At 42.8% G+C, this 23,955-nt stretch overlaps 1 protein-coding gene across 19 annotated transcripts in view; it reads left to right on the top strand.

Moving 5' to 3' along the window:
- RBFOX1 (RNA binding fox-1 homolog 1) overlaps positions 1-23,955 on the top strand; it is a 1,470,150-nt gene that overhangs the window by 1,356,609 nt on the left and 89,586 nt on the right. For 17 of the 19 annotated variants that reach the window (XM_063143444.1, XM_063143439.1, XM_063143441.1 and 14 more), the window contains one exon: positions 2,481-2,561. The exons of the other annotated variants lie outside the window; for them this stretch is intronic. In XM_063143444.1, coding sequence (XP_062999514.1) covers positions 2,481-2,561 — 81 coding nt within the window. The remainder of the gene's footprint in view (positions 1-2,480; positions 2,562-23,955) is intronic. 19 annotated transcript variants of the gene reach the window in all.

Raw genomic sequence — 23,955 nt, 5'->3', positions numbered from 1 at the left:
AGAAGAAGAAGAAGAAAGTGTGTAAGAACGTTGAAAAGTATCCCCCAAAGAACCAATTAACTTTTAAAAACACCTTTTAAACAAGGGAGAGGGCCTTTTCAGTGGTGGCCCCCCAATTATGGAATGATCTCCCCGATGAGGCTCACCTGGCGCCAACATTGTTATCTTTTCGGCGCTAGGTCAAGACCTTTCTCTTCTCCCAGGCATTTAACAGTATTTAACAACATATGCTAAGTGTGTTTATTTTTTAATGGACCCCAGAACTGTTGTTGTTTAAAATGGATACTGTATACTGTTGTTTATATATATATATATATATATATTGATGGTTTAAAATTTTGTATGCTTTTTTAACGTCCACCGTTTTTAACTTTTGTTAACTGCCCAGAGAGCTTCGGCTATGGGGCGGTATATAAATTTAATAAATAAATAATAAATAAATATTCTGCACAATGGGTTGGTTCAGCTGCCAGCACTAAAGGATCTTCTACACTGGCTGCCAGTGTGCTACCAAGGTAGCTATAAGGTGTTGGTATTAGTATTAGTAAAGCCCTATACAACTCAGGACTAGGTTACCTCATAGAACATCTCCCCTTATACCATCTTCCAAGGCCAGGATGATCTTCATGAGAGGCTGTGTTGTCCATATCACAGCTTTGGGGTTTCTGTTTTTTGGCTACACAGAGATGGGCCTTCCCTGTGGAGGCATCTACTGTGCCTCTGAGGTATGAAAGGCCTCGGCATTCATATGTTTTAGGTGTTCACTGAAAGTGTCTTTCTTTGTTTCAGCTTTTCCCTAGCTTTTCTCCTATTTTGGAACCAACTTCTAATATTAAATGTTTATGTATTATTATTATTTTTGCATTCTTCAGTGAGGAGCTGTCCGATGAAGATGATAATAATAATAATAATAATAATAATAATAATAATAATAATAATAATAATTTTCACCAGGAATGTAAGGCATTAGGCAACATTTCTACCCACCATCTGCTAAGAACTGTCTTGCAAAAGCTATCAGCCAGCACCCTGCTATTTCATTCTACCAGCCTTCCAAACCTATGGTGATTACCAGTGTGACCTGTAGTTACACCACCAATCAACAACCGTGGATCACACCCTTGTTATTTCAAGTGCTGCATCCCCTGTGCTTATCTCATGTAGACACGTATCCTCAAGAGGTCCATGGCTGGCAGAACTGACTATAGCAAACAAAATGTCATTTGCAGGACTGGCAGTGTACATTATTTTTTATTTTTATTTATCAGTGAGTGCAAATGTCCAGGGTCTCATATTCAGTACATAGATAAAACAACAACTGATCTATGCATATGTTTTAAGAATCATACATCTACAACAACAACAACAACAACAACAACAACATTTGGGACAACCAGCTTCAAAGCTCTTCAATTTTGATTTGTCAGTTACTGCAATAACAGGTCCAAGAATATTCATTGCAAGAGAAAACATTTGGATATATAGACTTCTCACCTTACATCGCATGACCTGACCCTGGATGATAATACCTGACATTAGTTGTCTACTCAGGATGGACGGATTCACCTGGACCCAGCTGCGTTGGGCACCCACCAAGCTTCCACTGCCAGCTCCTGCTCTGTGGCACTGTGTGAGCTTTTTTGTGGCCCGGTGAGCACCCAACAAATCCACAGGGCCACCCACCATCATCCAGAGCTGCCACTGTGCACAACGATGGTGGCTCTGGAAATTGTGTATTTCCAAAATTGTGGAAATGTTGGCCATAATGATCCCATTTATACAACATTTAGGCCACAGCTAGACCTAAGGTTTATCCTGGGATCATCCAGGGTTCACCCCTGCTTGAGCACTGGATCCCCTGTGTGTCACCTAGATGAACAGGTTTGACCCCTGGATGATCCAGGGATAAAGCTTAGGTCTAGCTATGGCCTTAGTCTGTGAATGGAGCCAGCATACTTTGGAATATACTACCCCTACTTTTCTATAACTGCCATGTTGGCTACAGTATCCTTTGATTCACACCAAGGCATCACGTTGGATTTAGGGGAGCTTAATATGTCCTTCTCATTCAGGTGTGGTGGAGAACAGTATCCAATCACCACGGCTGAATAAAAATTCAACTTCCGGACTCACTGGCTTTTGCATGTGGAATGAGAAGGTGGCGCCATCTTGGACTTTGCCACAGGCAGCAAACCATTCTGCTTTAAAACGTTACTATTTCTGCTGTGTTAGTCACTGTATCGGCCAACACACACCTACACTCACGCTAATCTTAAATGTATTCAGAAGCTGTGTTGTTCTTGTTATTACTTGCAACCAAAGGTGCTGCACTTTCCATAGCCTCATAGCTTTATCATGTTGGGGGATTTTTTAAATTTTATTTTTTAAAAATATGATCAGATTTAGTTTGCGTGTTCCCGATCTCAGACCATACTCTCTTCCTCTCTTTCTCTCTCTCTCTCTTTTTCTCTCTTTCATAGGCAGGGTGCTGCTGTGTCAAGCAAACCAGGAAGGATCTCCCGTGTACAGTGCCCCCAGTTCACTAGTATACACATCCACAAGTAAGCCAGTGTTACGGCTCTCTTTTTGATTTTTGCCTGTGAAATGTCAATCGAGCCCCATATCTCTTGCTAAGTTAAATGTGATATTTGGCAAGGTTTGGTTTCAATGCTTAGCTACTGATGTGTTTGTCACAGAACAGGCCATCTTTTCCCCAATCAGATTGCCAGTCAGACTTGTAGTTATACCTCCATATATGTTGGATACAAGATCATCTCCAGGACCTTTTGGAGGGCATCAGGTTGGGGAAAGAGGTATGGACAAGACGTTTTCTAGTGGTTGAGAGACACCATATCTTATGCCACCTGAATAAAGGATCTTACCAGAGACATTAATGTTATCTTGACAGAAGACCTGATTAGGGGTTATATTTCAGCTCAGAAATACAAATGCTTATGTAACAATAAATCCTTGTATAACAATAGACTTGTTTTGTTAAAAAAACAAAACAAAGATTACATGAAGAGGGGATTTGGGGACCAGGTTGCTCCATGACATGAGGCAATAAGTCCCCTTTAGAACTATTGTCTCAAAATGTTTTGTGTGGGGTTTTTTTGTGTATGTTTGGTTTTGTTCTGTTTTTTCCCCCACCAAGCCCCCTCCCCCTATCAACAAGCTGCTATAATGTCACGGAATGGTCACAAACATTCCAACAGCTAAGGCAGGAACGTCACCCAATACAATGTTGAGAAATAGTGGAACTTCCTTGATAGAGGTGAAAGGTCACCTGACTATAGTTGAAACACAACAACAACAACAACAACAACAACTCAAAGTCCAGGCCAGAGACAGAAAAATGTTGTGCATGTCTGAAGGAGGGAAAGAGGAAGATATTTTAAGCATGTATTATCAATAATAATAATAATAATAATAATAATAATAATAATTTAATATCCCACCTTTTTTTCCTCCAAGAAACCCAAGGTGGCATACATAATCCTCCTCCTCTCCTTTTTATCCTCACAACAACAACCCTGTGATGAAGGTTGGGCTGAGAGTCCGTGACCGGCCCAAAGTCACTCAGCCGAGTGGGGACTAGAACTCAGATTATCCGACTCCCAGCCCAACTCTTTTGCTGCTACGCCACGCTGGCTCTCTAGAGATAGTAAATGTCTGTAGAGAAATGGTGGGATTGAAAAGTGAGTGATGCTAGGATATAGTTGTGGGGCAGGAGGGACCTGAATGGGGTAAGCATTCATAACACAACTAGTGAGAGAGAGGGGGGGAATTCTAGCAGGGGCTGTTTTATTAAAAGCTTCTGGTCCTGCTGGAGATTGGCCTTTACAACATGCAGACACCATGTTGGCAAAGTAGTCCAAAAGAGAGCTTCAGCTATTGGGCAGTATAAAAATGCAATAAATAAATAAATAAATATTCCCATAAGATTCAAAGGGGGCAGGGAGGTCGCAGAAGACGTTTCCAAGCAACCCTGAAGCAACTCCCCACTTCATATGCAAAGTGAATATGATGACAATTTATGACTCACTCATAGTAATGATATTATGACCTTTTCATTCCTATGTCATTAAAGAATGTATGTATTTTTCATGAAACGAGTGGTAGGATATTAGTCAAGCTGTGTGTGTGTGTGCGTGTGTGTGTGTGCGTGTGTACACTTCTGCAATGCGCTCTACATAGGGCTACCTTTGTGCCTAGTCCGGAAACTTCAACTAGTTCAAAATATGGCAGCCAGGTTGGTCACCGGTACACCTAGGGGGGACCACATTACACCAGTCTTAAAATCTCTTCACTGGCTGCCAATTAGTTTCTGGGCGAAGTATAAAGTGTTGGTTATCACCTTTAAAGCCCTACATGGTTTGGGTCCAGGCTACCTGCGGGATCGCCTTCTCCCGTACAATCCGCCCCGCACTCTCAGGTCCTCTGGGAAGAATTTACTCCAGCCAACAAAAACAAGGCTGACAACAATTACCCAGAGGACCTTTTCTTCTGCCGCTCCCAGTTTGTGGAATGGCCTGCCGGGAGAGATTAATCAACTTAACAGTCTTCGGGAATTTAAGAAAACCATAAAGACTGATCTCTTCCGGCAGGCCTACCCAGTTGAATTTTAAGATGCCTTTTTAAATGGTGTGCTGCTTTTAATGATGCACTGGTTTTAAATGTTTGAATTAGTTTTATGTACTTTATGGTGTTTTGATTTGTGTTGTACCCCACCTCAATCCACAGGGAGAGGTGGGTAACAAATAGAATTATGATGATGATGATGATGATGATGATGATGATGATGATGATGATGATGTCCATGTGGTTGACCATTAGCCTCTTCATGAAATGACAATCCATGTCAATATTTTAAATACTCCTTGCCTCACATACCAATCAATTGCATGAGCCTTTTTTTTTTAATTCTAGTTCTTGTTTATTGGTGGTGGTGATGATGATGATGATGATGATGATATCAATCTGCATAGGCCCCACACAATTGGGCCAAATGTAGGGTATGGAGCATGTGTTTACCTGATAACACCTAAAGGGCCTACTGGTCACTCAGAGCAAAGTATGGTTTTATAGAGCAGACGTGAGTAGAAGGTAAATGTCCAGATGTTTGGGATTTCAACTGCCAGAAGCCACTGCTATTATGGCCAATGGTCAGCAATGATGAGCGAGTGAAAACATCTGGAGATCTGCCCAACTGTGTTATAGAGGGCAGTGTTTATGGCAATAGGTTCTCTTCCCTTTCCCATGCATATATCATATAGGGTGACCCTATGAAAAGGAGGACAGGGCTCCTGTATCTTTAATAGTTGCATAGAAAAGGGAATTTCAGCAGGTGTCATTTGTATATATGGAGAACCTGGTGAAATTCCCTCTTCATCACTACAGTTATAGCTGCAGGAGCTATACTAGAGTGACCAGATTTAAAAGAGGGCAGGGCACCTGCAGCTTTAACTGTTGTGATGAAGAGAAATTTTCACCAGGTTCCCCATATATACAAATGACAGCTGCTGAAATTTCCTTTTCAATACAACTGTTAAAGATACAGGAGCCCTATCCTCCTTTTCATATGGTCACCCTAATATCATATTAGCTGCTTCCTCTTCCCTGACTCTGTAAGGGTGAGGGACATATTAAGATGGTCTACTCACAGAGGCTAATGTGGATGCTGATAGACTCCTGATTGCCTTCAGGGTTTTTCCATGTATCTTAACCAGTGCTACTCTAGATACCCTCGTCGCTCTGTATGAATCTGAGATGACCTGGGCACAGTGCTCAAATTAAAGGGGGAAGGACTTGGTTTCATTAGCTACTGCTTTTAGAAGAGGCATGGTTTAATTAAAACTGGGGGAGTGGTTTTTTTAAAAATTATTCAATTAAGAGCTCTCCTACGTCTGCCCTTATAATTTGAGCACTGCCTGAGCTGTTGACACAACAGCATCTAAATGTCTCCTTCCCTTATGCAGGATCTCCTAAGCCTCTCATTTTACCAGGGAACTGGAAACAGTGGGTAAGACAGTTGGAACAGTAGTGGAAGAATAGCTGAAGTAAACCTAATTGAACACAATTATTGCTCATTTTTGAACTTGGTGGTAGTGGTAGTGGTGGTGACACTATTTCTGTACCACCATTGTCACCTCACAGTGCTTTCCAACAGAAATTTTCTGTGAAATGCAACAGGCCTTCCAGGTTGGCCAGTAAGATCACATGACAAGTCATTAGAGTTCCATTGTGACTTTTTGCTAAAATCATCTGCATCTTCTGTGACCTAGACTCCATTTTACCAGGGATATATAGATGAAGCCATTTCTGGTCCTTGTCATAAGTTTATTCTATCCCACTGCCATATTAATCTCTACTCGAAAACAAGAAAACCCATATTTAAAAATGCATTTTTGAATGTGTTTCCTTCACAATGTGCACATTTGTATGCATTTCTAAAAATAGATTTTCCTAAAATATACATTTAATTTGCATCTTGGTATCACAAAATCCAGAAAGAGTGAAATCCAGTGGAGAACTGTGTTCTAATCTCCACACGAGTCCTGGAGATGTGGATCAGGATGGTTCACTTTGAATTGCAGACTGAACAAAATCCCTCATCACCCCTATATGCATCCAATGGTGAACACATCCAGGTCGTGTTTTTACTCTTGCATAAATGGGGGGAAATGCACAATTTACGAAGTCTCCATTGTGGTGCACAATGCAGGCTCCAGATGAGGGTGGGCAGCTGTTGAGCAGTCATTGGGCCTCACAGGCACCTGGAGTGAGGGGACACGAACACACCATGGGTACCTGACACGGTCCAGGGTGATGGACGCGTGGGAGACCGTCACACTCCTGGACTCAGTCAAGCACCCGCAGCATCCGTAGTCATCAGTATGCTACCCTTCCAGATGGTTCAAACTACATTATTTTGAAATATCAGCTGAACTATTAACCAGGAACGATAACGAACGTAACTCACCAATTCTAAAACCATGACAGTGGCACCTTTTCTCTTTTCAAGTCCCATTTTAACCTCTAAAGCCCTAAACAGCATGTGACCAACCTACCACAGGATCACCTTTGAGATGGAGCCTCCAGTTTTCAATATCCTTGCCAGAAGCCCTTCTATATGTGCCTCCATCACTTAAGATAAAACATGGGGCAGCTCTGTTTTCTTTTTAGCCTCAAATGAAGTCCCTTTCATTTCTTCAACCTTTTTAGTGTCTTTGAATTATGCCTTGATGGTTTTATCTGGACTTGCTTTTTCCAACTGTGCTGTTTTTGCTACTTTTAGCCTTTCTTATTTTTAATGGAGACTGTTTTCAGATCCTCTGGGGATCCAGGAGCCTGCAGAATATTAAGCCAGATTCAGGCATTCTAAACCTAAAAAGGGTGAATACATGAGGAGAGGGAGCACTCCACCCTTGATCTCATCACCTTCCAATGTTTTTTACTCATGACAGTCTGAGGTGGAAAGTTTCTCTATCAAGGGGAGCTGTGCACAGAATCTGGAACACTGGATAACCCATGAGAGTTGTAGGCTAAAACAGCTGGAGGTCCATAAATTGCCCACTTTCCCCAAGTGCTACATGAATAAAGGACTGGTTATCCTGTTTAAAAGAGACACTGGTCACATGGGCTTACTGTAAGCAGGAAAAGAGGTTTTGCATGCCCAGTGTCATTTTCAGTTCAGGATTCATCCCAGGTACTCCTTTCTATAGGTGATTCTGTCTGACCATTGTCTGTACAGTGCACCAGTATGCAATGGGGATCTGTTGATCAGGGCCGAATCTACACTCATGTTGTCAACTGTATTGTCAACTGTTGGGGCCCATGACACTTATTATTATTATTATTATTATTATTATTATTATTATTATTATTATTATTGATGGTAGTGCACACGCTGGTAACTTCGAGGCTCGACTTCTGCAAGGTGTTCTACATAGGGCTACCCTTATGCCTAGTCCGGAAACTTCAACTAGTTCAAAGTATGGCAGCCAGGTTGGTCACTGGTACATCTAGGGGTGATCACATTATACCAGTCTTAAAATCTCTTCACTGGCTGCCAATTAGTTTCCGGGTGAAGTATAAAATGTTGATTATTACCTTTAAAGCATTATACCAGTCTTAAAATCTCTTCACTGGCTGCCAATTAGTTTCCGGGTGAAGTATAAAATGTTGATTATTACCTTTAAAGCCCTACATGGTTTGGGTCCAGGCTACTTGCGGGATCACCTTCTCCCGTACAATCTGCCCCGCACACTAAGGACCCCTGGGAAGAATCTACTTCAGTCAGCAAAGACTAGGCTGACAACTGTTACCGAGAGGACCTTCTCTTCTGCTGCTCCCAGACTGCGGAATGGCCTGCCAGAAGAGACTCGTCAGCTTGTCAGTCTTTGAGCATTTAAGAAAGCTATCAAGACTGATCTCTTCTGGCAGGCCTATCTAGTAGAATTTTAGGATAATTTTAGTATGCTTTTAGTGTGTTTTTAGGAAGTTTTTAACAGTTTTTAATCAGTATTTTATGTATTTTATGTTTGCTGTTGTTCCCCGCCTCAATCCAATTAGAGAGGCGGGTAAGAAATATATTATTATTATTATTATTATTATTATTATTATTATTATTATTATTTACATTTATATACCGCCCCCATAGCCAAAGCTCTCTGGGCAGTTTTGCAACCGCTTTCAAGGTATTATATCCTGTTTGGTGTAGATCTGGCCCAGGTCCATAATGAATTGCAGTTTCCTGTGGCACAATCTACATTCAGCCCACACAAAAAGGAGATGGAAGTGATGCAAAAGCATCTAAATCTATCCCACACTTCTCTAGTTCTTTACATAATCGTCTGAGAAAACTTCCATCAGTTTCTGTAATTAAACTAATGGTCTAAATGAATTTCCAGATCACTAGCTATTCATTCTGATATGTCATTACAATGAGTTCAATTAATAGAAAGTAAGTTTACAGCCCATTGTGTCCCTAAAATGCTATTCTATTTCAGCTGTTTTAATTAGCGATATTCGCTCTGCTACCGCCAACTCCAACCCACCAATTCAGGCCGCACACACTCATTTGATGTGCCCCATTGTCGGACTTCAGTGTTCTTTGTCATTTAGCATTAAAATAATCAGAGTGAAACATCCAATGATTAAAACTCTGATGTCTTTCATACTCTAAAAGGTCCGTGCCCCCCCCCCATGCAACCATATTATTACAGGTAGAGGTAGGGTGACCATATGAAAAGGAGGACAGGGCTCCTGTATCTTTAACCGTTGTATTGAAAAGGAAATTTCAGCAGGTGTCATTTGTATATATGGGGAACCTGGTGAAATTCCCTCTTCATCACAACAGTTAAAGCTGCAGGTGCCCTGCCCTCTTTTAAATCTGGTTACTCTAGTATAGCTCTTGCACCTTTAACTGTTGTGATGAAGACGGAATTTCATCAGGTTCTCCGTATATACAAATGACACCTGCTGAAATTCCCTTTTCTATGCAACTGTTAAAGATACAGGAACCCTGTCCTCCTTTTCATATGGTCACCCTAGTCAAGAGGGCAGGACTCCTGCAGCTTTAACTGTTATATTGAAGACAAAATTTTACCAGGTGCTACATGCGAATGACACTTGCTGAAATTCCCTTTTCTGTGCAACTGTTAAAGATACAGGAGCCCTGTCCTCCTTTTCATATGGTCTCCCTAGGTAGAGGAACACTTAGAATGCAGCTGGAGCTTGCATATTTGTAAGTCTGTGGTCCAGTCCCAAACTCTCTGTATATGCTTCAAAAGGAGTCATTTCAAAGGAGAGAGAGAGTCAGGGTTGTGTCCATGAATCTGTTCCTTCTGTATCCACAACAGAGCAAGTCAGCAGAACATACCTGGAGATTCTGACTCTGGTGATGGACTGAGATTTATATTTGAGTTGTCATCAGATTTCATCCAAAGTGAAATAGGATGTCAGTTTAGAGGGCCCGACATGATAAATCATCTGTGCAAAATCCAAAGCCTTCCATGGGGATGAGGATGATGAAGATCATGATGGCTGCTATCAGATTTCAACGTAAATACCAAAATGCTCCTGACTCGCCTTATGATGGCTATCTATATCAATTGATTGATATCTATATCAATTTTATTTTAGCAAGACAGAGCAGAATGGATAGATGATGTTAGAATCTCCGGTGAATTTGGAGGACCGTGAGAGGTGAAACATCTGCAGGAGTTTTGAAGGAAATTTCAAATTGAATTTTAATTCATTTACAGTGCAATCCTGGGCAGGTTTTTTGATCTCTTGTGTTTCTGAAGGAGACCCACCACTTAGTGGGGACTACTTTGCACGCTGAATGCCCCACAAGCAGGACCCGCAGCTGAAAGGACATTCAGTACTGGGAAATGCCTCTTCTTGGAAATCTCTGCCAGGTCAGAATAGGGGTAATGCTGCCAGGAAATGCTGCCAGGTTCTGCCGCGGTTCTTCCTGCGGTCCTGGCCTTAGGTTAGGCTGAGGCTTGGAAATGCTGCCAGGTCAGAATAGGGGTAGATCAATCAATGGTTTCACTGGCCTAATCTACACCTAGCAGGGTATTGCACTATGCAATCAGTATGAAAGTGGTATGTGAAAGGCATGACCCACACCAAGCAGGATATAATGGTATGAAAGTAGTATATGGTACATGTCAGTAGGCCCCACAGTTGCCAGTGAACAATACCACTATAAAGCAGTAGTGTGGTTCCTGCCTTATATACCAATTTCATAGTGCAATGTCCTGCTTGGTGTAGAATAGGCCCCGGTGTATCTGAGGGCTCATCTACCCCAAGCAGATATTCCACTATGAAAGTGGTATGAAATCTCATCTCACACTATTCCCCCGCTCGTGCTCTTCGCTCCTCTGATGCCATGTTTCTCGCCTGCCCAAGGGTCTCTACTTCCCTTGCTCGGCTTCGTCCATTTTCTTCTGCTGCCCCTTATGCCTGGAACACTCTTCCAGAACATTTGAGAACTACAAGTTCAATCGCAGCTTTTAAAGCTCAGCTAAAAACTTTTCTTTTTCCTAAAGCTTTTAAAACTTGATTTTGTTCTGACTTTATACTGTTAGTTTTACCCTACCCAGTGCCTGTTTACCCTACCCTGTGCCTGTTTGCATTCTCTTCCCCTCCTTATTGTTTTATTATGATTTTATTAGAATGTAAGCCTATGCGGCAGGGTCTTGCTATTTACTGTTTTACTCTGTACAGCACCATGTACATTGATGGTGCTATATAAATAAATAAATAAATAAATAATAATAATAATAATAATAATAATAATATGGTATATAAAATGCAGGAGCTACCCTGCTGCTTTATAGGCCATGGCTAGACCAGGCCTATGTCCCAGGATTGTCCCGGGATCATCCCTGTGCATCCAAATGACACACAGGGGATCCTGGGAGCAGGCAGGGTCGACCCCTCCATTGGCCAGGGATAATCTTTAGGTCTAGCTAAGGCCACAGTGGTATTGAAGTGCACTGACAACTGTTGGGGCCCATGACATATACCACATACTGCTTTCATACCACTTTCATAGTGTTTAATCCTGCTTGGTGTAGATGTGTCATGGGCCCCAACAGTTGTCAGTGCACTTCATTACCACTATGGGCCTTGCTAGACCAGGGGTTAATGCGGTGCGAGGCCCGTACTCGTCCCTGTGCATCCAGATGACACACAGGGGATCCCGGCCTCAGCCAGGGTTCGAGCCACCCTGGCACCGCGCTAATGGGAACCGCTTGTAGCGCGGTTCTTCCCGCAGTCCCGGCCTCAGGTCAGGCTGAGGCTGGGACAACGGGCATGTAGCCAGGTCTGCTGCTTTTCCCAGCTACTGGATTTACTCCCGTGTAGCTGGGAAAAGCGGGGGACGGGCTGCAGTGCTCCACAGGAGCGCTGCAGCCATCAGGGCTATGGTGGGGGCATGGGGTGGGTGGGAAACGGAGGCTGGGGAGATCGGGGGGAATCGCGGCCCAGGGGACATTGGGGGGGAATTGTGGGTGGGGGGGACATCGGGCGGGGAATCAGTCATCGTGGGCAGGGTGGATGGGCAGGCCTGGGGTGCAGGCGGGGGATTGGACATCGCGGGCGGGGGGGAAGGAGAACAGGGCTGGGGGAGTGGGCGGGGGAGCAGACATCACGGGTGGGTGGGCGGGCGGGGGAAGGAAACGGGGCTGGGGGGGAGATCGCGGATGAGGGGGAAGGAGAATTACAAAAACAACCCCCCCTACTTACCTTTCCTGGGTCCTGCGCTGCTGCTGCTGCTTTAAAAATAAAAAAAAATGGCAGCCGCGATGGCTCTCCTCCAGAGCTCGTCGCGGCTCACATCTGAATGAGGGCGAGATCTCACGTTATTCATAACGTGAGGTCTCCCCTCCTCTCCCCCAGATTCTCACTTAGGTCTAGCAAGGCCCTATAAGGCAGTTGTGTGGCTCCTGCCTTTTATATACCACTTTCATACCGCTTTCATAGTGGGATATCCTGCTGGGTATAGATGAGCCCTAAGTCGGCTTCATACATCCAAAATGGATCCCTGTTAGTTATTTGGCTCTTTTTTGATATCTGTTGAGAAGATATTTCAGAGTGGTTGGGAATGCACTTTTGAGCCCAACCAGGTGGTTCCCACTCACTTGAAACTTCAAGGGAATGATACCTGAATAGGAACCATTTTGATAAAACTAGTAAAAACTCTTAAGTGTGTGCTGGATTTCCCTAGGTAGTTTATACGGATGACTTCTTTGTGTTCCACCCTTCCTCCCACCTGCTGTTGTTGAGCTTGCGCTGTTCCTTTTAGAAAATGAAATCCAGCTACTGCCCAACTCACTGTCTTCTCGAATGCCTCCAAACCGCATGCTTGTCTTGATATTTCTTTCAGAAAAATACATATGACAGATAAGTACCCACCATGGGATGCTTTTGCCTTGTGTCAGAGAGATATTAAAACAATAAACTACGCTGCCCTGGGATTTTAGCTCGCGAGCAAACTGAAAACAACATGGCAAAGATGAGATAGTTTTGAAAGGTGGCAAAGCAGTTGTTTCAGAATGCTCCCCGGAAGCCTGCAATACGCCTGGCAGGAAAATGTTTTGAATGTGACATCTTCTTAAGTAGATAGGGAAACAGTCTTTGGCTCCCTCAAATCCCTCCCCCCCCCCATTCCATAGTCTGTGTGCGTGTTTGGGTCATGGTTTGCCTTCCAAGTCTTGAAGTCTCTTCACTGGCTGCCAATTAGTTTCCAGGCGAAGTATAAAGTGTTGGTTATCGCCTTTAAAGCCCTACATGGTTTGGGTCCAGGTTACCTGCGGGATCGCCTTCTCCCATACAATCCGCCCCACACACTCAGGTCCTCTGGGAAGAATCTACTCCAGCCAACAAAAACAAGGCTGACAACTATTACCCAGAAGACCTTTTCTTCTGCTGCTCCCAGTTTGTGGAATGGCTTGCTGGGAGAGATTCGTCAACTTACCAGTCTTCCAGAATTTAAGAAAGCCATAAAGACTGATCTCTTCCGGCAGGCCTACCCAGTTGAATTTTAAGATGCCTTTTTAATGGTGTGCTGCTTTTAATGATGCACTGGTTTTAAACGTTTGAATTAGTTGTATGTATTTTTTGGTGTTTTTATTTGTATTGTGCCCCGCCTCGATCCAGAGGGAGAGGCGGGTAACAAATTATTATTATTATTATTATTATTATTATTATTATTATTATTCAAGTTGATAGCTTTAAAAATCTGAAAGTAATAAAACAGTCTATTTCACCCCAAACCACTGTTTTTGTTTGTTTGTTTGTTTGAGTTTTCCTTCACCAAAACTTCATCAAAGTGATCAAGACTGCAATACTGTTTCTCACTCCCCCAAACGCTGTGATTGGAGAAGAACGCGGTCACAGACAGCATTGTGGCAATTCCTAATTGGTTAGCCACAGATGTCACTATCAAAGATAGCCCTCACCCCACTCACCATCTTCCAAATATGGAGATATTCAATACACACACACACACACACACACACACACACACACACAGAGCATTGACACCTGAAAAAAGTTGGATAATTTCGGAGATGTTAGAAGCTCCAATTGGGTGTGCCTCCACTCTGAAATTATTTGATGGGTTTGGAAGCAGCGAATGTTCACTCTGGAAGATCGAATGCTCTGTGGATGTTCACATTTACCAGATAATTCCAGGTCAGAGAGCACACCCCTATTATATGGCATCTAGACTCCAAGGAACTGGAAGTGGCATACATAACTAGTGATGGGGCAAAAATATGCAAGGGCCTGCAAGGGCGGCAGACACTTCTGCGTCTGGCCTTCCTGAGCCCCGATGGATTCGCCAGGCAGATTTTTGTCCCAACGCTGGGCAAAGGACAGTGGGGCACAGATCCAGGCAGAACTCACTTCTGCCCTGACCTGCATGCACCCTTTGTCCTTTCCCCCCAAATTCCCTCTCAAAATTGTCAGTTTGCCCCCTGACCCACAAAGGTAGGGAACTCATGATCTAGAGAGATGATGCAGTTCTTATCTGGTTTCTTCACTGGTGTGTTATCTAAGCTATGAAGAGTAGTGGAATGCTTAGAACGATAGATAGATAGTTGATACTTTTTCTCTTCCTGACCCAATATGTAAACCGAAATGAAATTATCCTTGAGCATTCACACTTCTCTGAATTTTACAGTGCGGTTTTGTGATTAAATGATGTGTACAAAACTGAATATTTTTGGAGAAAGTGAACACAAAACAACATATTGGTGAAAATAAAACCCAAAAATGCATGAGGTTAAGGAACGTAGTTTGCAAAAAATGCCTATATTAAGCAAAGACACATACACAATTGGGTATTTTAGGAAAAATGTGAGCCAAAATGTGTACAAATGTCCTTGCTGACTTTTTTTTAAATGTAAAGTGATGCAGAAATGGGGTGGAATGAACTTAAGAATAGAAAAATGGCAGGGGGACAAAGAAATGGAAATTGGCAGTTCCATTCATGCCTAGTAGAGTAGTTTGTTTGTTTTTAGTTCAAATATTTATTTATTTATTTATTTATTTATTTATTTATTTATTTAAAGCATTTATATCCCACCCTATATCATTAAGATCTCAGAGTGGTGTACAGATAAAAACATACAGTATAAAACAATAAATATGCACAGTTAAAAACAAATTAAACCATAATTATGTTAGCCTTGCTTTTAGAAAAATGTAAGCTGAGCCAATTGGGGAGGGGGAAAGTATTTGGACATTGAGTTTGATATAGGAAACACGTCCACTTTGCCATTTTTTAATATATGTATTTCCAGATGTTTAACTGTGTAAAAAGTGAATGAAACACAACATTTGCAGGCAGAAATATTGGTGGCGCTGTCTCTTCAGATAAATGTTATCTATAATTTGAAAAAAGGAGGGGTGGTGAGGTTTAAAACGTCTTCTGCTTTTTGGCAAGTCATTCAGCAGATGAATGTAAACTCATGTAATAGATAAAAAGATGGTGCACAGATTTTGAAATACTGTTCATATGTAGGAAACTTTACACACACACACACACACACACACTAGTGCAAATGAATGCTGCAACAAAATACAGTGGTTCAAAAGGTAGCTTTACGCCTCCAGGTGAAACCTTATCAATTATTTGGCAACTTTTGATATTTGTTGAGAAGATATTTCAGGGAGATGGGGGACCTACATCAGGCAACATAAGTATCAGGTAGTGGTGGAGTGGAGGGGAACACGTATCTCTCTTTTTTAGAGCAAGAATGGTGCATCATCCACCAGAGAATAGCGGTCATAGACGTACTTTCCTTCCTCTGGTAAGGGGAGGCAGTAACAATGAGGTTTCACGTTTTAATTTTGTTTGTGAATGATTCCCATAGAGGAAGCCTGAGGCCTTAGCTAGACCTACCTGATAGTCCGTGACGGAGGAGGGAAGATCTCGCATTGCGATTAACGTGAGATCCCTCCTCCATTTCCACGTGAGGCACGATGACCTCAGGAAAAGAGGTGTCATGCCCCCCATTTTTTTATTTTTAAAGGAAGAGGAGTGCACGAACGCTCGTGCGCTAAAGGTAGGTGCTTTTTTAAAAAATAATTTCATTTTCCCACTCCCCCCACCCTATCCCTGATGGGCGCAGTGCTCCTGAGGAGTGCTGTGTCCCATGCACAGCTCACAGCTCCGCGCGAGGAATTGCGCAGAGCTGGGTCAAGCTGCGGCAATGGGACACATGTTCCATGGTCTTGGGCTAAGCGCGGGACCACGGAAAAAGTGGGCCCAAAGTGGAGGGCGAGAACCCAGGGCAAGGGACGGATGATCCCTCCCTAATCCCAGGATCCCCTGTGTGTCATGTGGAGATGCACAGGGATGATCCCGGGGTTTGCCCCGGGATTTCTCCCGGTCTAGCTAAGGCCTGAGTCTCCCTTGGAGGCAGCACTCAGAGGGGACCCCAGATATTGACTGTAGTGTCTGGGTACGTTCAGGTTGGGAGAAGCTTTCTATCAGATATTGCGGCCCCAAGCCATGTAAGGTTTTACATTTCTAATTAAATGCTAAAATATGGCATTTCAGCTGGCTGAAAAGTCCTTTGTTAAAGTTCAGTATGTTTTAGAAGTCAAACCTATGTAGTCAGAGGTAAGCTTACTCCCAGGTAACTTTGTATACTTGCATTGGATGGCAGCAATGCCTCATAAATTCAACCATGACATTTCCTTAGTGGTTTTTCTGTTCCTTTTGTGCACGTTGTCAAGCTCGTGGGGGTGTGGCTAAGGGTTTTCTTGCAATGTGACTATAGGAGCTTTCATAATGGAGCCAGAGGAGCCAGATTCCAGCTGGACATCAGGAAAAACTTCCTGACTGTTAGAGCAGTGCGACAATGGAATCAGTTACCTAGGGAGGTTGTGGGCTCTCCCACACTAGAGGCTTTCAAGAGGCAGCTGGACAAGCATCTGTCAGGGATGCTTTAGGGTGGATTCCTGCATTGAGCAGGGGGTTGGACTCGATGGCCTTGTAGGCCCCTTCCAACTCTGCTATCCTATGATTCTACGATTCTATGACTGTCTGCATTCCAAAATTATTTGGAAGACTGTCAGAACTTGGATTGTGGATGCAAGACTGGTCGCCAATTGCATCAGCCCTTTAGCCGGCCTTGATTCTCACCGAAATTCTCCCCCAAAAGTTTCAAAATTCATTTTGGCTCATTCAAATGGGGGTGGGAAGGGTGTATTTAGATTGGGGGAAGTGTGTGTTTCTGTGTGTGCACTTTCCCATTGACTGAAGTGTGAAAATTCAGGTTTTTTTTTTTTTTTTTTTCAAATCACATTCCAAAATGGATTTTTAAAACTCAGTCCTAATCTACACCAAGCAGGTTATTGCACTATGAAACGGGTATGAAAGGCAGGAGCCAAACTACTGCTTTAGAGCCATATCGAAGTGCGCTGACAACTGTTGGAGCCCATTGACACATACCGTATACTGCTGTCATGCTGCTATAGCCTGCTTGGTGTGGCTCCTGCATTTTATATACCCCTTTCATACTGCTTTCATATCCTGCTTGGTGTAGATTAGGCCTCAGTTGCAAATCTGAGAATGTGCATATAATGATTGGTTGGGGGTGGGGGAATCACTGCTCCTCACATTCAGCATTTTGAACACAATTTGCAAACATAAAAAAAAAAATCTACATAGAATCATAGAATCATAGAATAGCAGAGTTGGAAGGGGCCTACAAGGCCATCGAGTCCAACCCCCCACTCAATGCAGGAATCCACCCTAAAGCATCCCTGACAGATGGTTGTCCAGCTGCCTCTTGAATGCCTCTAGTGTGGGAGAGCCCACAACCTCCCTAGGTAGCTGATTCCACCATCGCACTGCTCTAACAGTCAGGAAGTTTTTCCTGATGTCCAGCCGGAATCTGGCTTCCTTTAACTTGAGCCCGTTATTCCGTGTCCTGCACTCTGGGAGGATCGAGAAGAGATCCTGGCCCTCCTCTGTGTGACAACCTTTCAAGTATTTGAAGAGTGCTATCATGTCTCCCCTCAATCTTCTCTTCTCCAGGCTAAACAGGCCCAGTTCTTTCAGTCTCTCTTCATAGGGCTTTGTTTCTAGACCTCTGATCATCCTGGTTGCCCTCCTCTGAACACGCTCCAGCTTCTCTGCCTCCTTCTTGAATTGTGGAGCCCAGAACTGGACGCAATACTCTAGATGAGGCCTAACCAGGGCCGAATAGAGAGGAACCAGTACCTCACGTGATTTGGAAGCTATACTTCTATTAATGCAGCCCAAAATAGCATTTGCCTTTCTTGCAGCCATATCGCACTGTTGGCTCATATTCAGCTTGTGATCTACAACAATTCCAAGATCTTTCTCGTTTGTAGTATTGCTGAGCCAAGTATCCCCCATCTTGTAACTGTGCATTTGGTTTATATTCCCTAAATGTAGAACTTGGCATTTATCCCTATTAAATTTCATTCTGTTGTTTACATCCCTAGTAATTGCTAATGCAGCAATGTGTTCTTGTTATGGAGCTGTATTAACAACCCATTAAACAAACAAATAAACAAACAAAGGGATTACACTTAGGTGCAAACCTTGCACTTACTTGGGAACAATTCACAGGGAACTTCGTAGTTTCTGAATAGACATGTGTAGAGACGCATTGTTTAAGTCCCTTGCAGAAAAGAGATGTGTTCTTTTTAATTCAAATAAATTTGTTCTGCTTTTTGAACAAAGGAGCAATGAGCTCTCTCACATGGTTTCTATCTTTCTCCTTTTGTCACATGTTCTTTTCTTTTTTTCCTTTTTATTCGCTGGGGATTTCACACTTGACTACATAGCATTCATGCCTAGCCAGAATGAGACGTGTCGGTTTTGCTGTTCTCTTGCTTGTCAATATACAGATGGGTTCTGTGTATTTTGTGCAGCATTTTGCAATTCATATTGGATGATAGTATTATGGAGACTGGGGGGAATCACTAATAGCAGAAATTTGCCATTCTAAGGGGCAAGGAAGGCATTATAATAATCAAGGCAGCATGACTGGTCTTCAGTGAGGAATTCAGTCTTTTTTGAATTTTATCACAAACTGATTTGATCTGCATCTCCTGAGCTAGTGTGCAGATTGGGCTGCATCCTATACGAACTAATCTAACAATAGGGACGGGGGAGAAATTAATTCAGTTTGCATTAATGTAAACATCCATAATTCACACTTCCCAAACCGGTATGTGGTCTGTAATGCAGTTACAGCTCAATATTTGCACCTTTCTGAATTTCGTGCTACAGTTCTCCAGTAAAATGGTATGTATTTGAATGCATATATTCATAAAAAGAAAACATGTTAGGGAAATATTTGGCAGAAAATGAATATAGTCGGAGAGATACTCACAAAAATGAGTACAAGTTTCTATGCAGAGCTTTAAAAAATTGCATACTGATGCAAAGTGTAGCAAAAGAAACGTAACATGGGGGGGGGGAAGAGAAGCTGAATGAAACTGGAATTGGCAGATTCATCCCTCTATACCTGAGAGTATGGGCATGTCTAGACCATGCCTTATCCCTGGGATCGTGCCGGGATCATCCCTGTGCATCCACATGACACACAGGGGATCCCTCCATTTCCCCGGGGTAACCGAGATGGCTTTTAGCCTGATTTTTCCCGTGATTTTTTAGCCTGATTTTTCCCGTGGTCTCAGGATTGTCCTGAGACTGCAGGAAGTGTGTGCAGCCATCCCAGTTTCGTCCCAGCTCCTCACAAGTAAACACATTTGTGTGAAAGTAGACACATTTGTATTAAAATGTGAATTAAACAAATTTCTCCCCCATCCATAAGACTGACTCACAAAGCTGCATGAGAAGCAAAATATAGGTTGAAGGCTATCCAAGGTGCAGGGAGGATGAAATAGTTATAGGAAACCAGATTCCAGCTAGACATCAGGAAAAACGTCCTGACTGTTAGAGCAGTACGACAATGGAACCAGTTACCTAGGGAGGTTGTGGGCTCTCCCACCCTAGAGGCCTTCAAGAGGCAGCTGGACAACCATCTGTCAGGGATGCTTTAAGTTAGATTCCTGTAATGAGCAGGGGATTGGACTCAATGGCCTTATAGGCCCCTTTCAACACTTACTATTCTATGATTCTAATATATTCGCAAGCATGGTTAGAGTGAAACTTCCTGTGTTCTCTTCCCACTCTTCTTCCAACAAATACATGCACACATAGTCATACATACACACACCACTTATCTATCTATTTTCTTCTGTTTTAATCTCGTTTTTTTGAACTCCCTCATATGAAGAACTTGGCAGACTCTGGCCTTGCTGAATCTCCCATCCCTAATAAGTGTTTTTCCTGCCCTGAATAAGAATAAAAACTGGATTTATTTATATATTGTTATCAAAAGTGATTTGAAATAAGAATTTCCACCCACCTGCCCCAGCTAAATTCAATAGGAACAGCCAGTGTGAATCCATTCTAGGTTTCAATCAGAAGCAGCCAGAACTCTAAAGGCTCAGCACTTTGGATAGTTCCTTTAGACTTCTGGCTGATTCTGACCGAAACCCAGAATGGATTCACAGCCCCACCAAAACTGGAGCCATACTCCACTGGATACAGTTGTTCTCTGCATGGAGGAGGTGATGATGTTCCTACCTGCCATAAAGCAGTTAAAGATGAGGAACCTGTGGAAAAAGAGAGAGAGGCAAGATCTACACCAAGCAGGATATAACAGGTTGAAAGCAGTTTGAAAATGGTATATGGAATGTGTCATGGGCACATACCATATATGAAGCAGTGTGTGTGTGTGTGTGTGTGTGTGAGAGAGAGAGAGAGAGAGAGAGATGGGCTTGGATGAACACATGTCAGTTTTGGTTTCTCCAATATTCCTTTAAAGGAAAAAACAATCTCCTTTTAATCCAAATATCATAGGCCACAGCTAGACCTAAGGTTTATCTTGGGATCATCCAGGGTTCGCCCTTGCCTGAGCACTGGATCTCCTGTGTGTCACGTAGATGGACAGGTTTGACCCCTGGACGATCCAGGGATAAACCTTAGGTCTAGCTATGGCCATAGAATCATAGAATCATAGAATAGTAGAGTTGGAAGGGGCTTATAAGGCCATCGAGTCCAACCAAGCAGCTGTAGTTCAATGCAATATGAATATTAAAGGAACAAATGGGAACAGAGCTTTGGTAAATTCCTATCAAAACCAAACTGAAGCAAACTTCTCACACATTCCTACTCTAGTAGAGGTCCAAAAATGCTCAACGGCTCTGTCTCTCAATGTATTCCTCTCTAAGAGTGGAAGATTTCTCTGAATACAGTCCCTACACTTGTGGGCTTCTCAGTGAACCACTCACCTCACACATTATCTTATGTGTGGAAGTGTGTGTGTGGGGGTGTATCCATTCTTCTACCACACAAATAGGCAGGATTATTGTGTATGAGCCAGAGCAGGGGAACTCCCAGATAGTGATTATTATTATTATTATTATTATTATTATTTATTTATATAGCACCATCAATGTACATGGTGCTGTACAGATAACACAGTAAATAGCAAGACCCTGCCGCATAGGCTTACAATCTAATAAGTTGTAGTAAACAATAAAGAGGGAAGGAGAATGCAAACAGGCACAGGGAAGTGTAAACAGGCACAGGGTAGGGCAAAACCAACAGTGTAAAGTCAGAACAAACTCAATATTTGAAGGCTATAGGGAAAAGAAAAGTTTTGAGCTGAGTCTTAAAAGCAGTGATTGAGTTTGTAGTTCTCAAGTGTTCTGGAAGAGCGTTCCAGGCGTAAGGGGCAGCAGAAGAAAAAGGACGAAGCCGAGTAAGGGAAGTGGAGGTCCTTGGGCAGGCGAGAAGCATGGCATCGGAGGAGCGGAGAGCCCGAGCGGGGCGATAGTGTGAGATGAGAGAGGAGAGATAGGCAGGAGCTAGGCAGTGAAGAGCTTTGAAGGTCAGTAGGAGAAGTTTATATTGGATTCTGAAGTGAATTGGAAGCCAATGAAGAGATTTCAGAAGTGGAGTGACATGGTCAGAGCGGCGGGCCAAGAAGATGATCTTTGCGGCAGAGTGGTGGACAGAGACCAGCGGACTGATGTGAGACGAAGGAAGGCCAGAGAGAAGAAGGTTGCAGTAGTCCAACCGAGAGATAACCAGTGCGTGAACGAGAGTCTTGGCAGAAGAGACAGACAAAAAATCTGCGTGGGCCCATGAGGGCAGTGGACACCCCCAGACGCCCCCATGTCCAGCCCTCCTGGACCCTGATAGATGTGTCTGACAGACTTTTGCCCCATCGCTATCAAAGGGCAAAGGGTTACAACCTGCAACCTGACCTGCCTGCTCGCTTTGTCCTTTCCCCCCACTGTGGCCTTGGGGAAATCGTGTTTTTCTCCACCCCCTGTGCTAATGGGGGCCTTAAAGGCCCCATTAAAAGGCTCTGAGAGTAGGGAGTGGGGAACTCATGAGGATCTTGAGCAGTGCTGAGCTCTTCATCCCCTGCTCCCAAAGTCCAATTCACTTTTTTATTTATTAACTTGAAGAAAACATTTAGCGAAAATGCTTTCAGCCCTGAACTTCATGTCTAATCGCAGCTTTGACTTTCAACTTTGCTTTTCCATAATTCATGCAACCATTCAATTAGTTTTGTGCATTTTCCTAAGAAACCATCTCCCTTAAAAAAAAAAAAGTTAATTAATAAGGGTTGTGTCAATTTTCCAGTGCCCTGTCAATTTGTGGTAAGGTAATTAATCACTAATCATCACCCAGTCAGCAGCAAGCAAAGGGACAATCCGGGAGCCATTTAGCATCTCTTTGAAAAATAAATGGCACACACCGGCACACAGCAAATACATCTCGTCTTTCATAATATTTTATCGACACTTTTGCATGTTGTAATAGACTGCAGCAACAAGCAGCTGTAGTTCAATGCAATATGAATATTAAAGGAACAAATGGGAACAGATTTATAGGCTATTGCTTTTCTGTTATGTCAGTATGGAGATTACACAAGCAAATGAACAGTGAAAAATTACTCTTCCATGTGGGGAATGGTGATTAAACTTGTACATTAATTAGAGATTGTGTGAGTGTGTGTGCGTGCGTGCGTGCATACATTTTGCTTTTCAATAAATTTCAAATGAGAATGGCCTGTAAGAAACGGTTTGTCCAAAATACACTCAACAACACTGTTTAATATTGATGTGGAGTTTAGCACAATGACAAATTAATGATTTGTTACTGTGATACCGAATACATGCTCTCAGGAATAAATATAATGTGAAGCAAGGAAACAGGAGAAAGCATTTCTGTACTCATGTACAACAATAGCCAATTCCCTCCCATTTCAAGATATAAGATGCTGGGCGAAAGACGACTACGTTCCCTACATCCAAGTAAACCATTTAATTTCTCTGCGATTGACAATGTGCGTATCACCGCACATGCAATCAACTGGAAAATAAGTAAGATCTGAGGAGGCTGTGCATTATATCCAAAGAACTAGAATTATAGATGTCTGGATTTTGTGAATCCTGTTCCATGTGTGTTTTGCGGATTGTGTGGTGTTGTCTATTCACAGATGGATTCAGGTTTATTCCCAATATGCAGAAGAATACACAAATAATTCCGCAAGAGGGTCTGCGACAATTGGCATAATTTATATTAGTACGTAACATTTAGTGTATTGTCCACCGTTCCATTCAGCTTCCATTTTCCAGGGTGGCATCGGTCTCAGAAAAAAATATTTTTTTTCTATAAATAAATTTACATAACTTTCAGGGGAGTAAAAGAAAAAGGACCAAAATTCTACATACTTTGTGTAGCCTGAGAATGCCGACCCACAATGCATTAATCCCTAACTAGAATGGTTTGAACAGGAATTTCAGAGAAATCTGAAAATAGATTCAACTGCCCATTGCTTTGCTTTTCTCTTTCTTTCT

The sequence above is a fragment of the Elgaria multicarinata genome, chromosome 17, assembly GCF_023053635.1.
Source record: "Elgaria multicarinata webbii isolate HBS135686 ecotype San Diego chromosome 17, rElgMul1.1.pri, whole genome shotgun sequence".
NCBI classification, from domain to species: Eukaryota; Metazoa; Chordata; class Lepidosauria; order Squamata; family Anguidae; genus Elgaria; species Elgaria multicarinata.
This window is presented reverse-complemented; position numbering and strand designations above follow the sequence as displayed.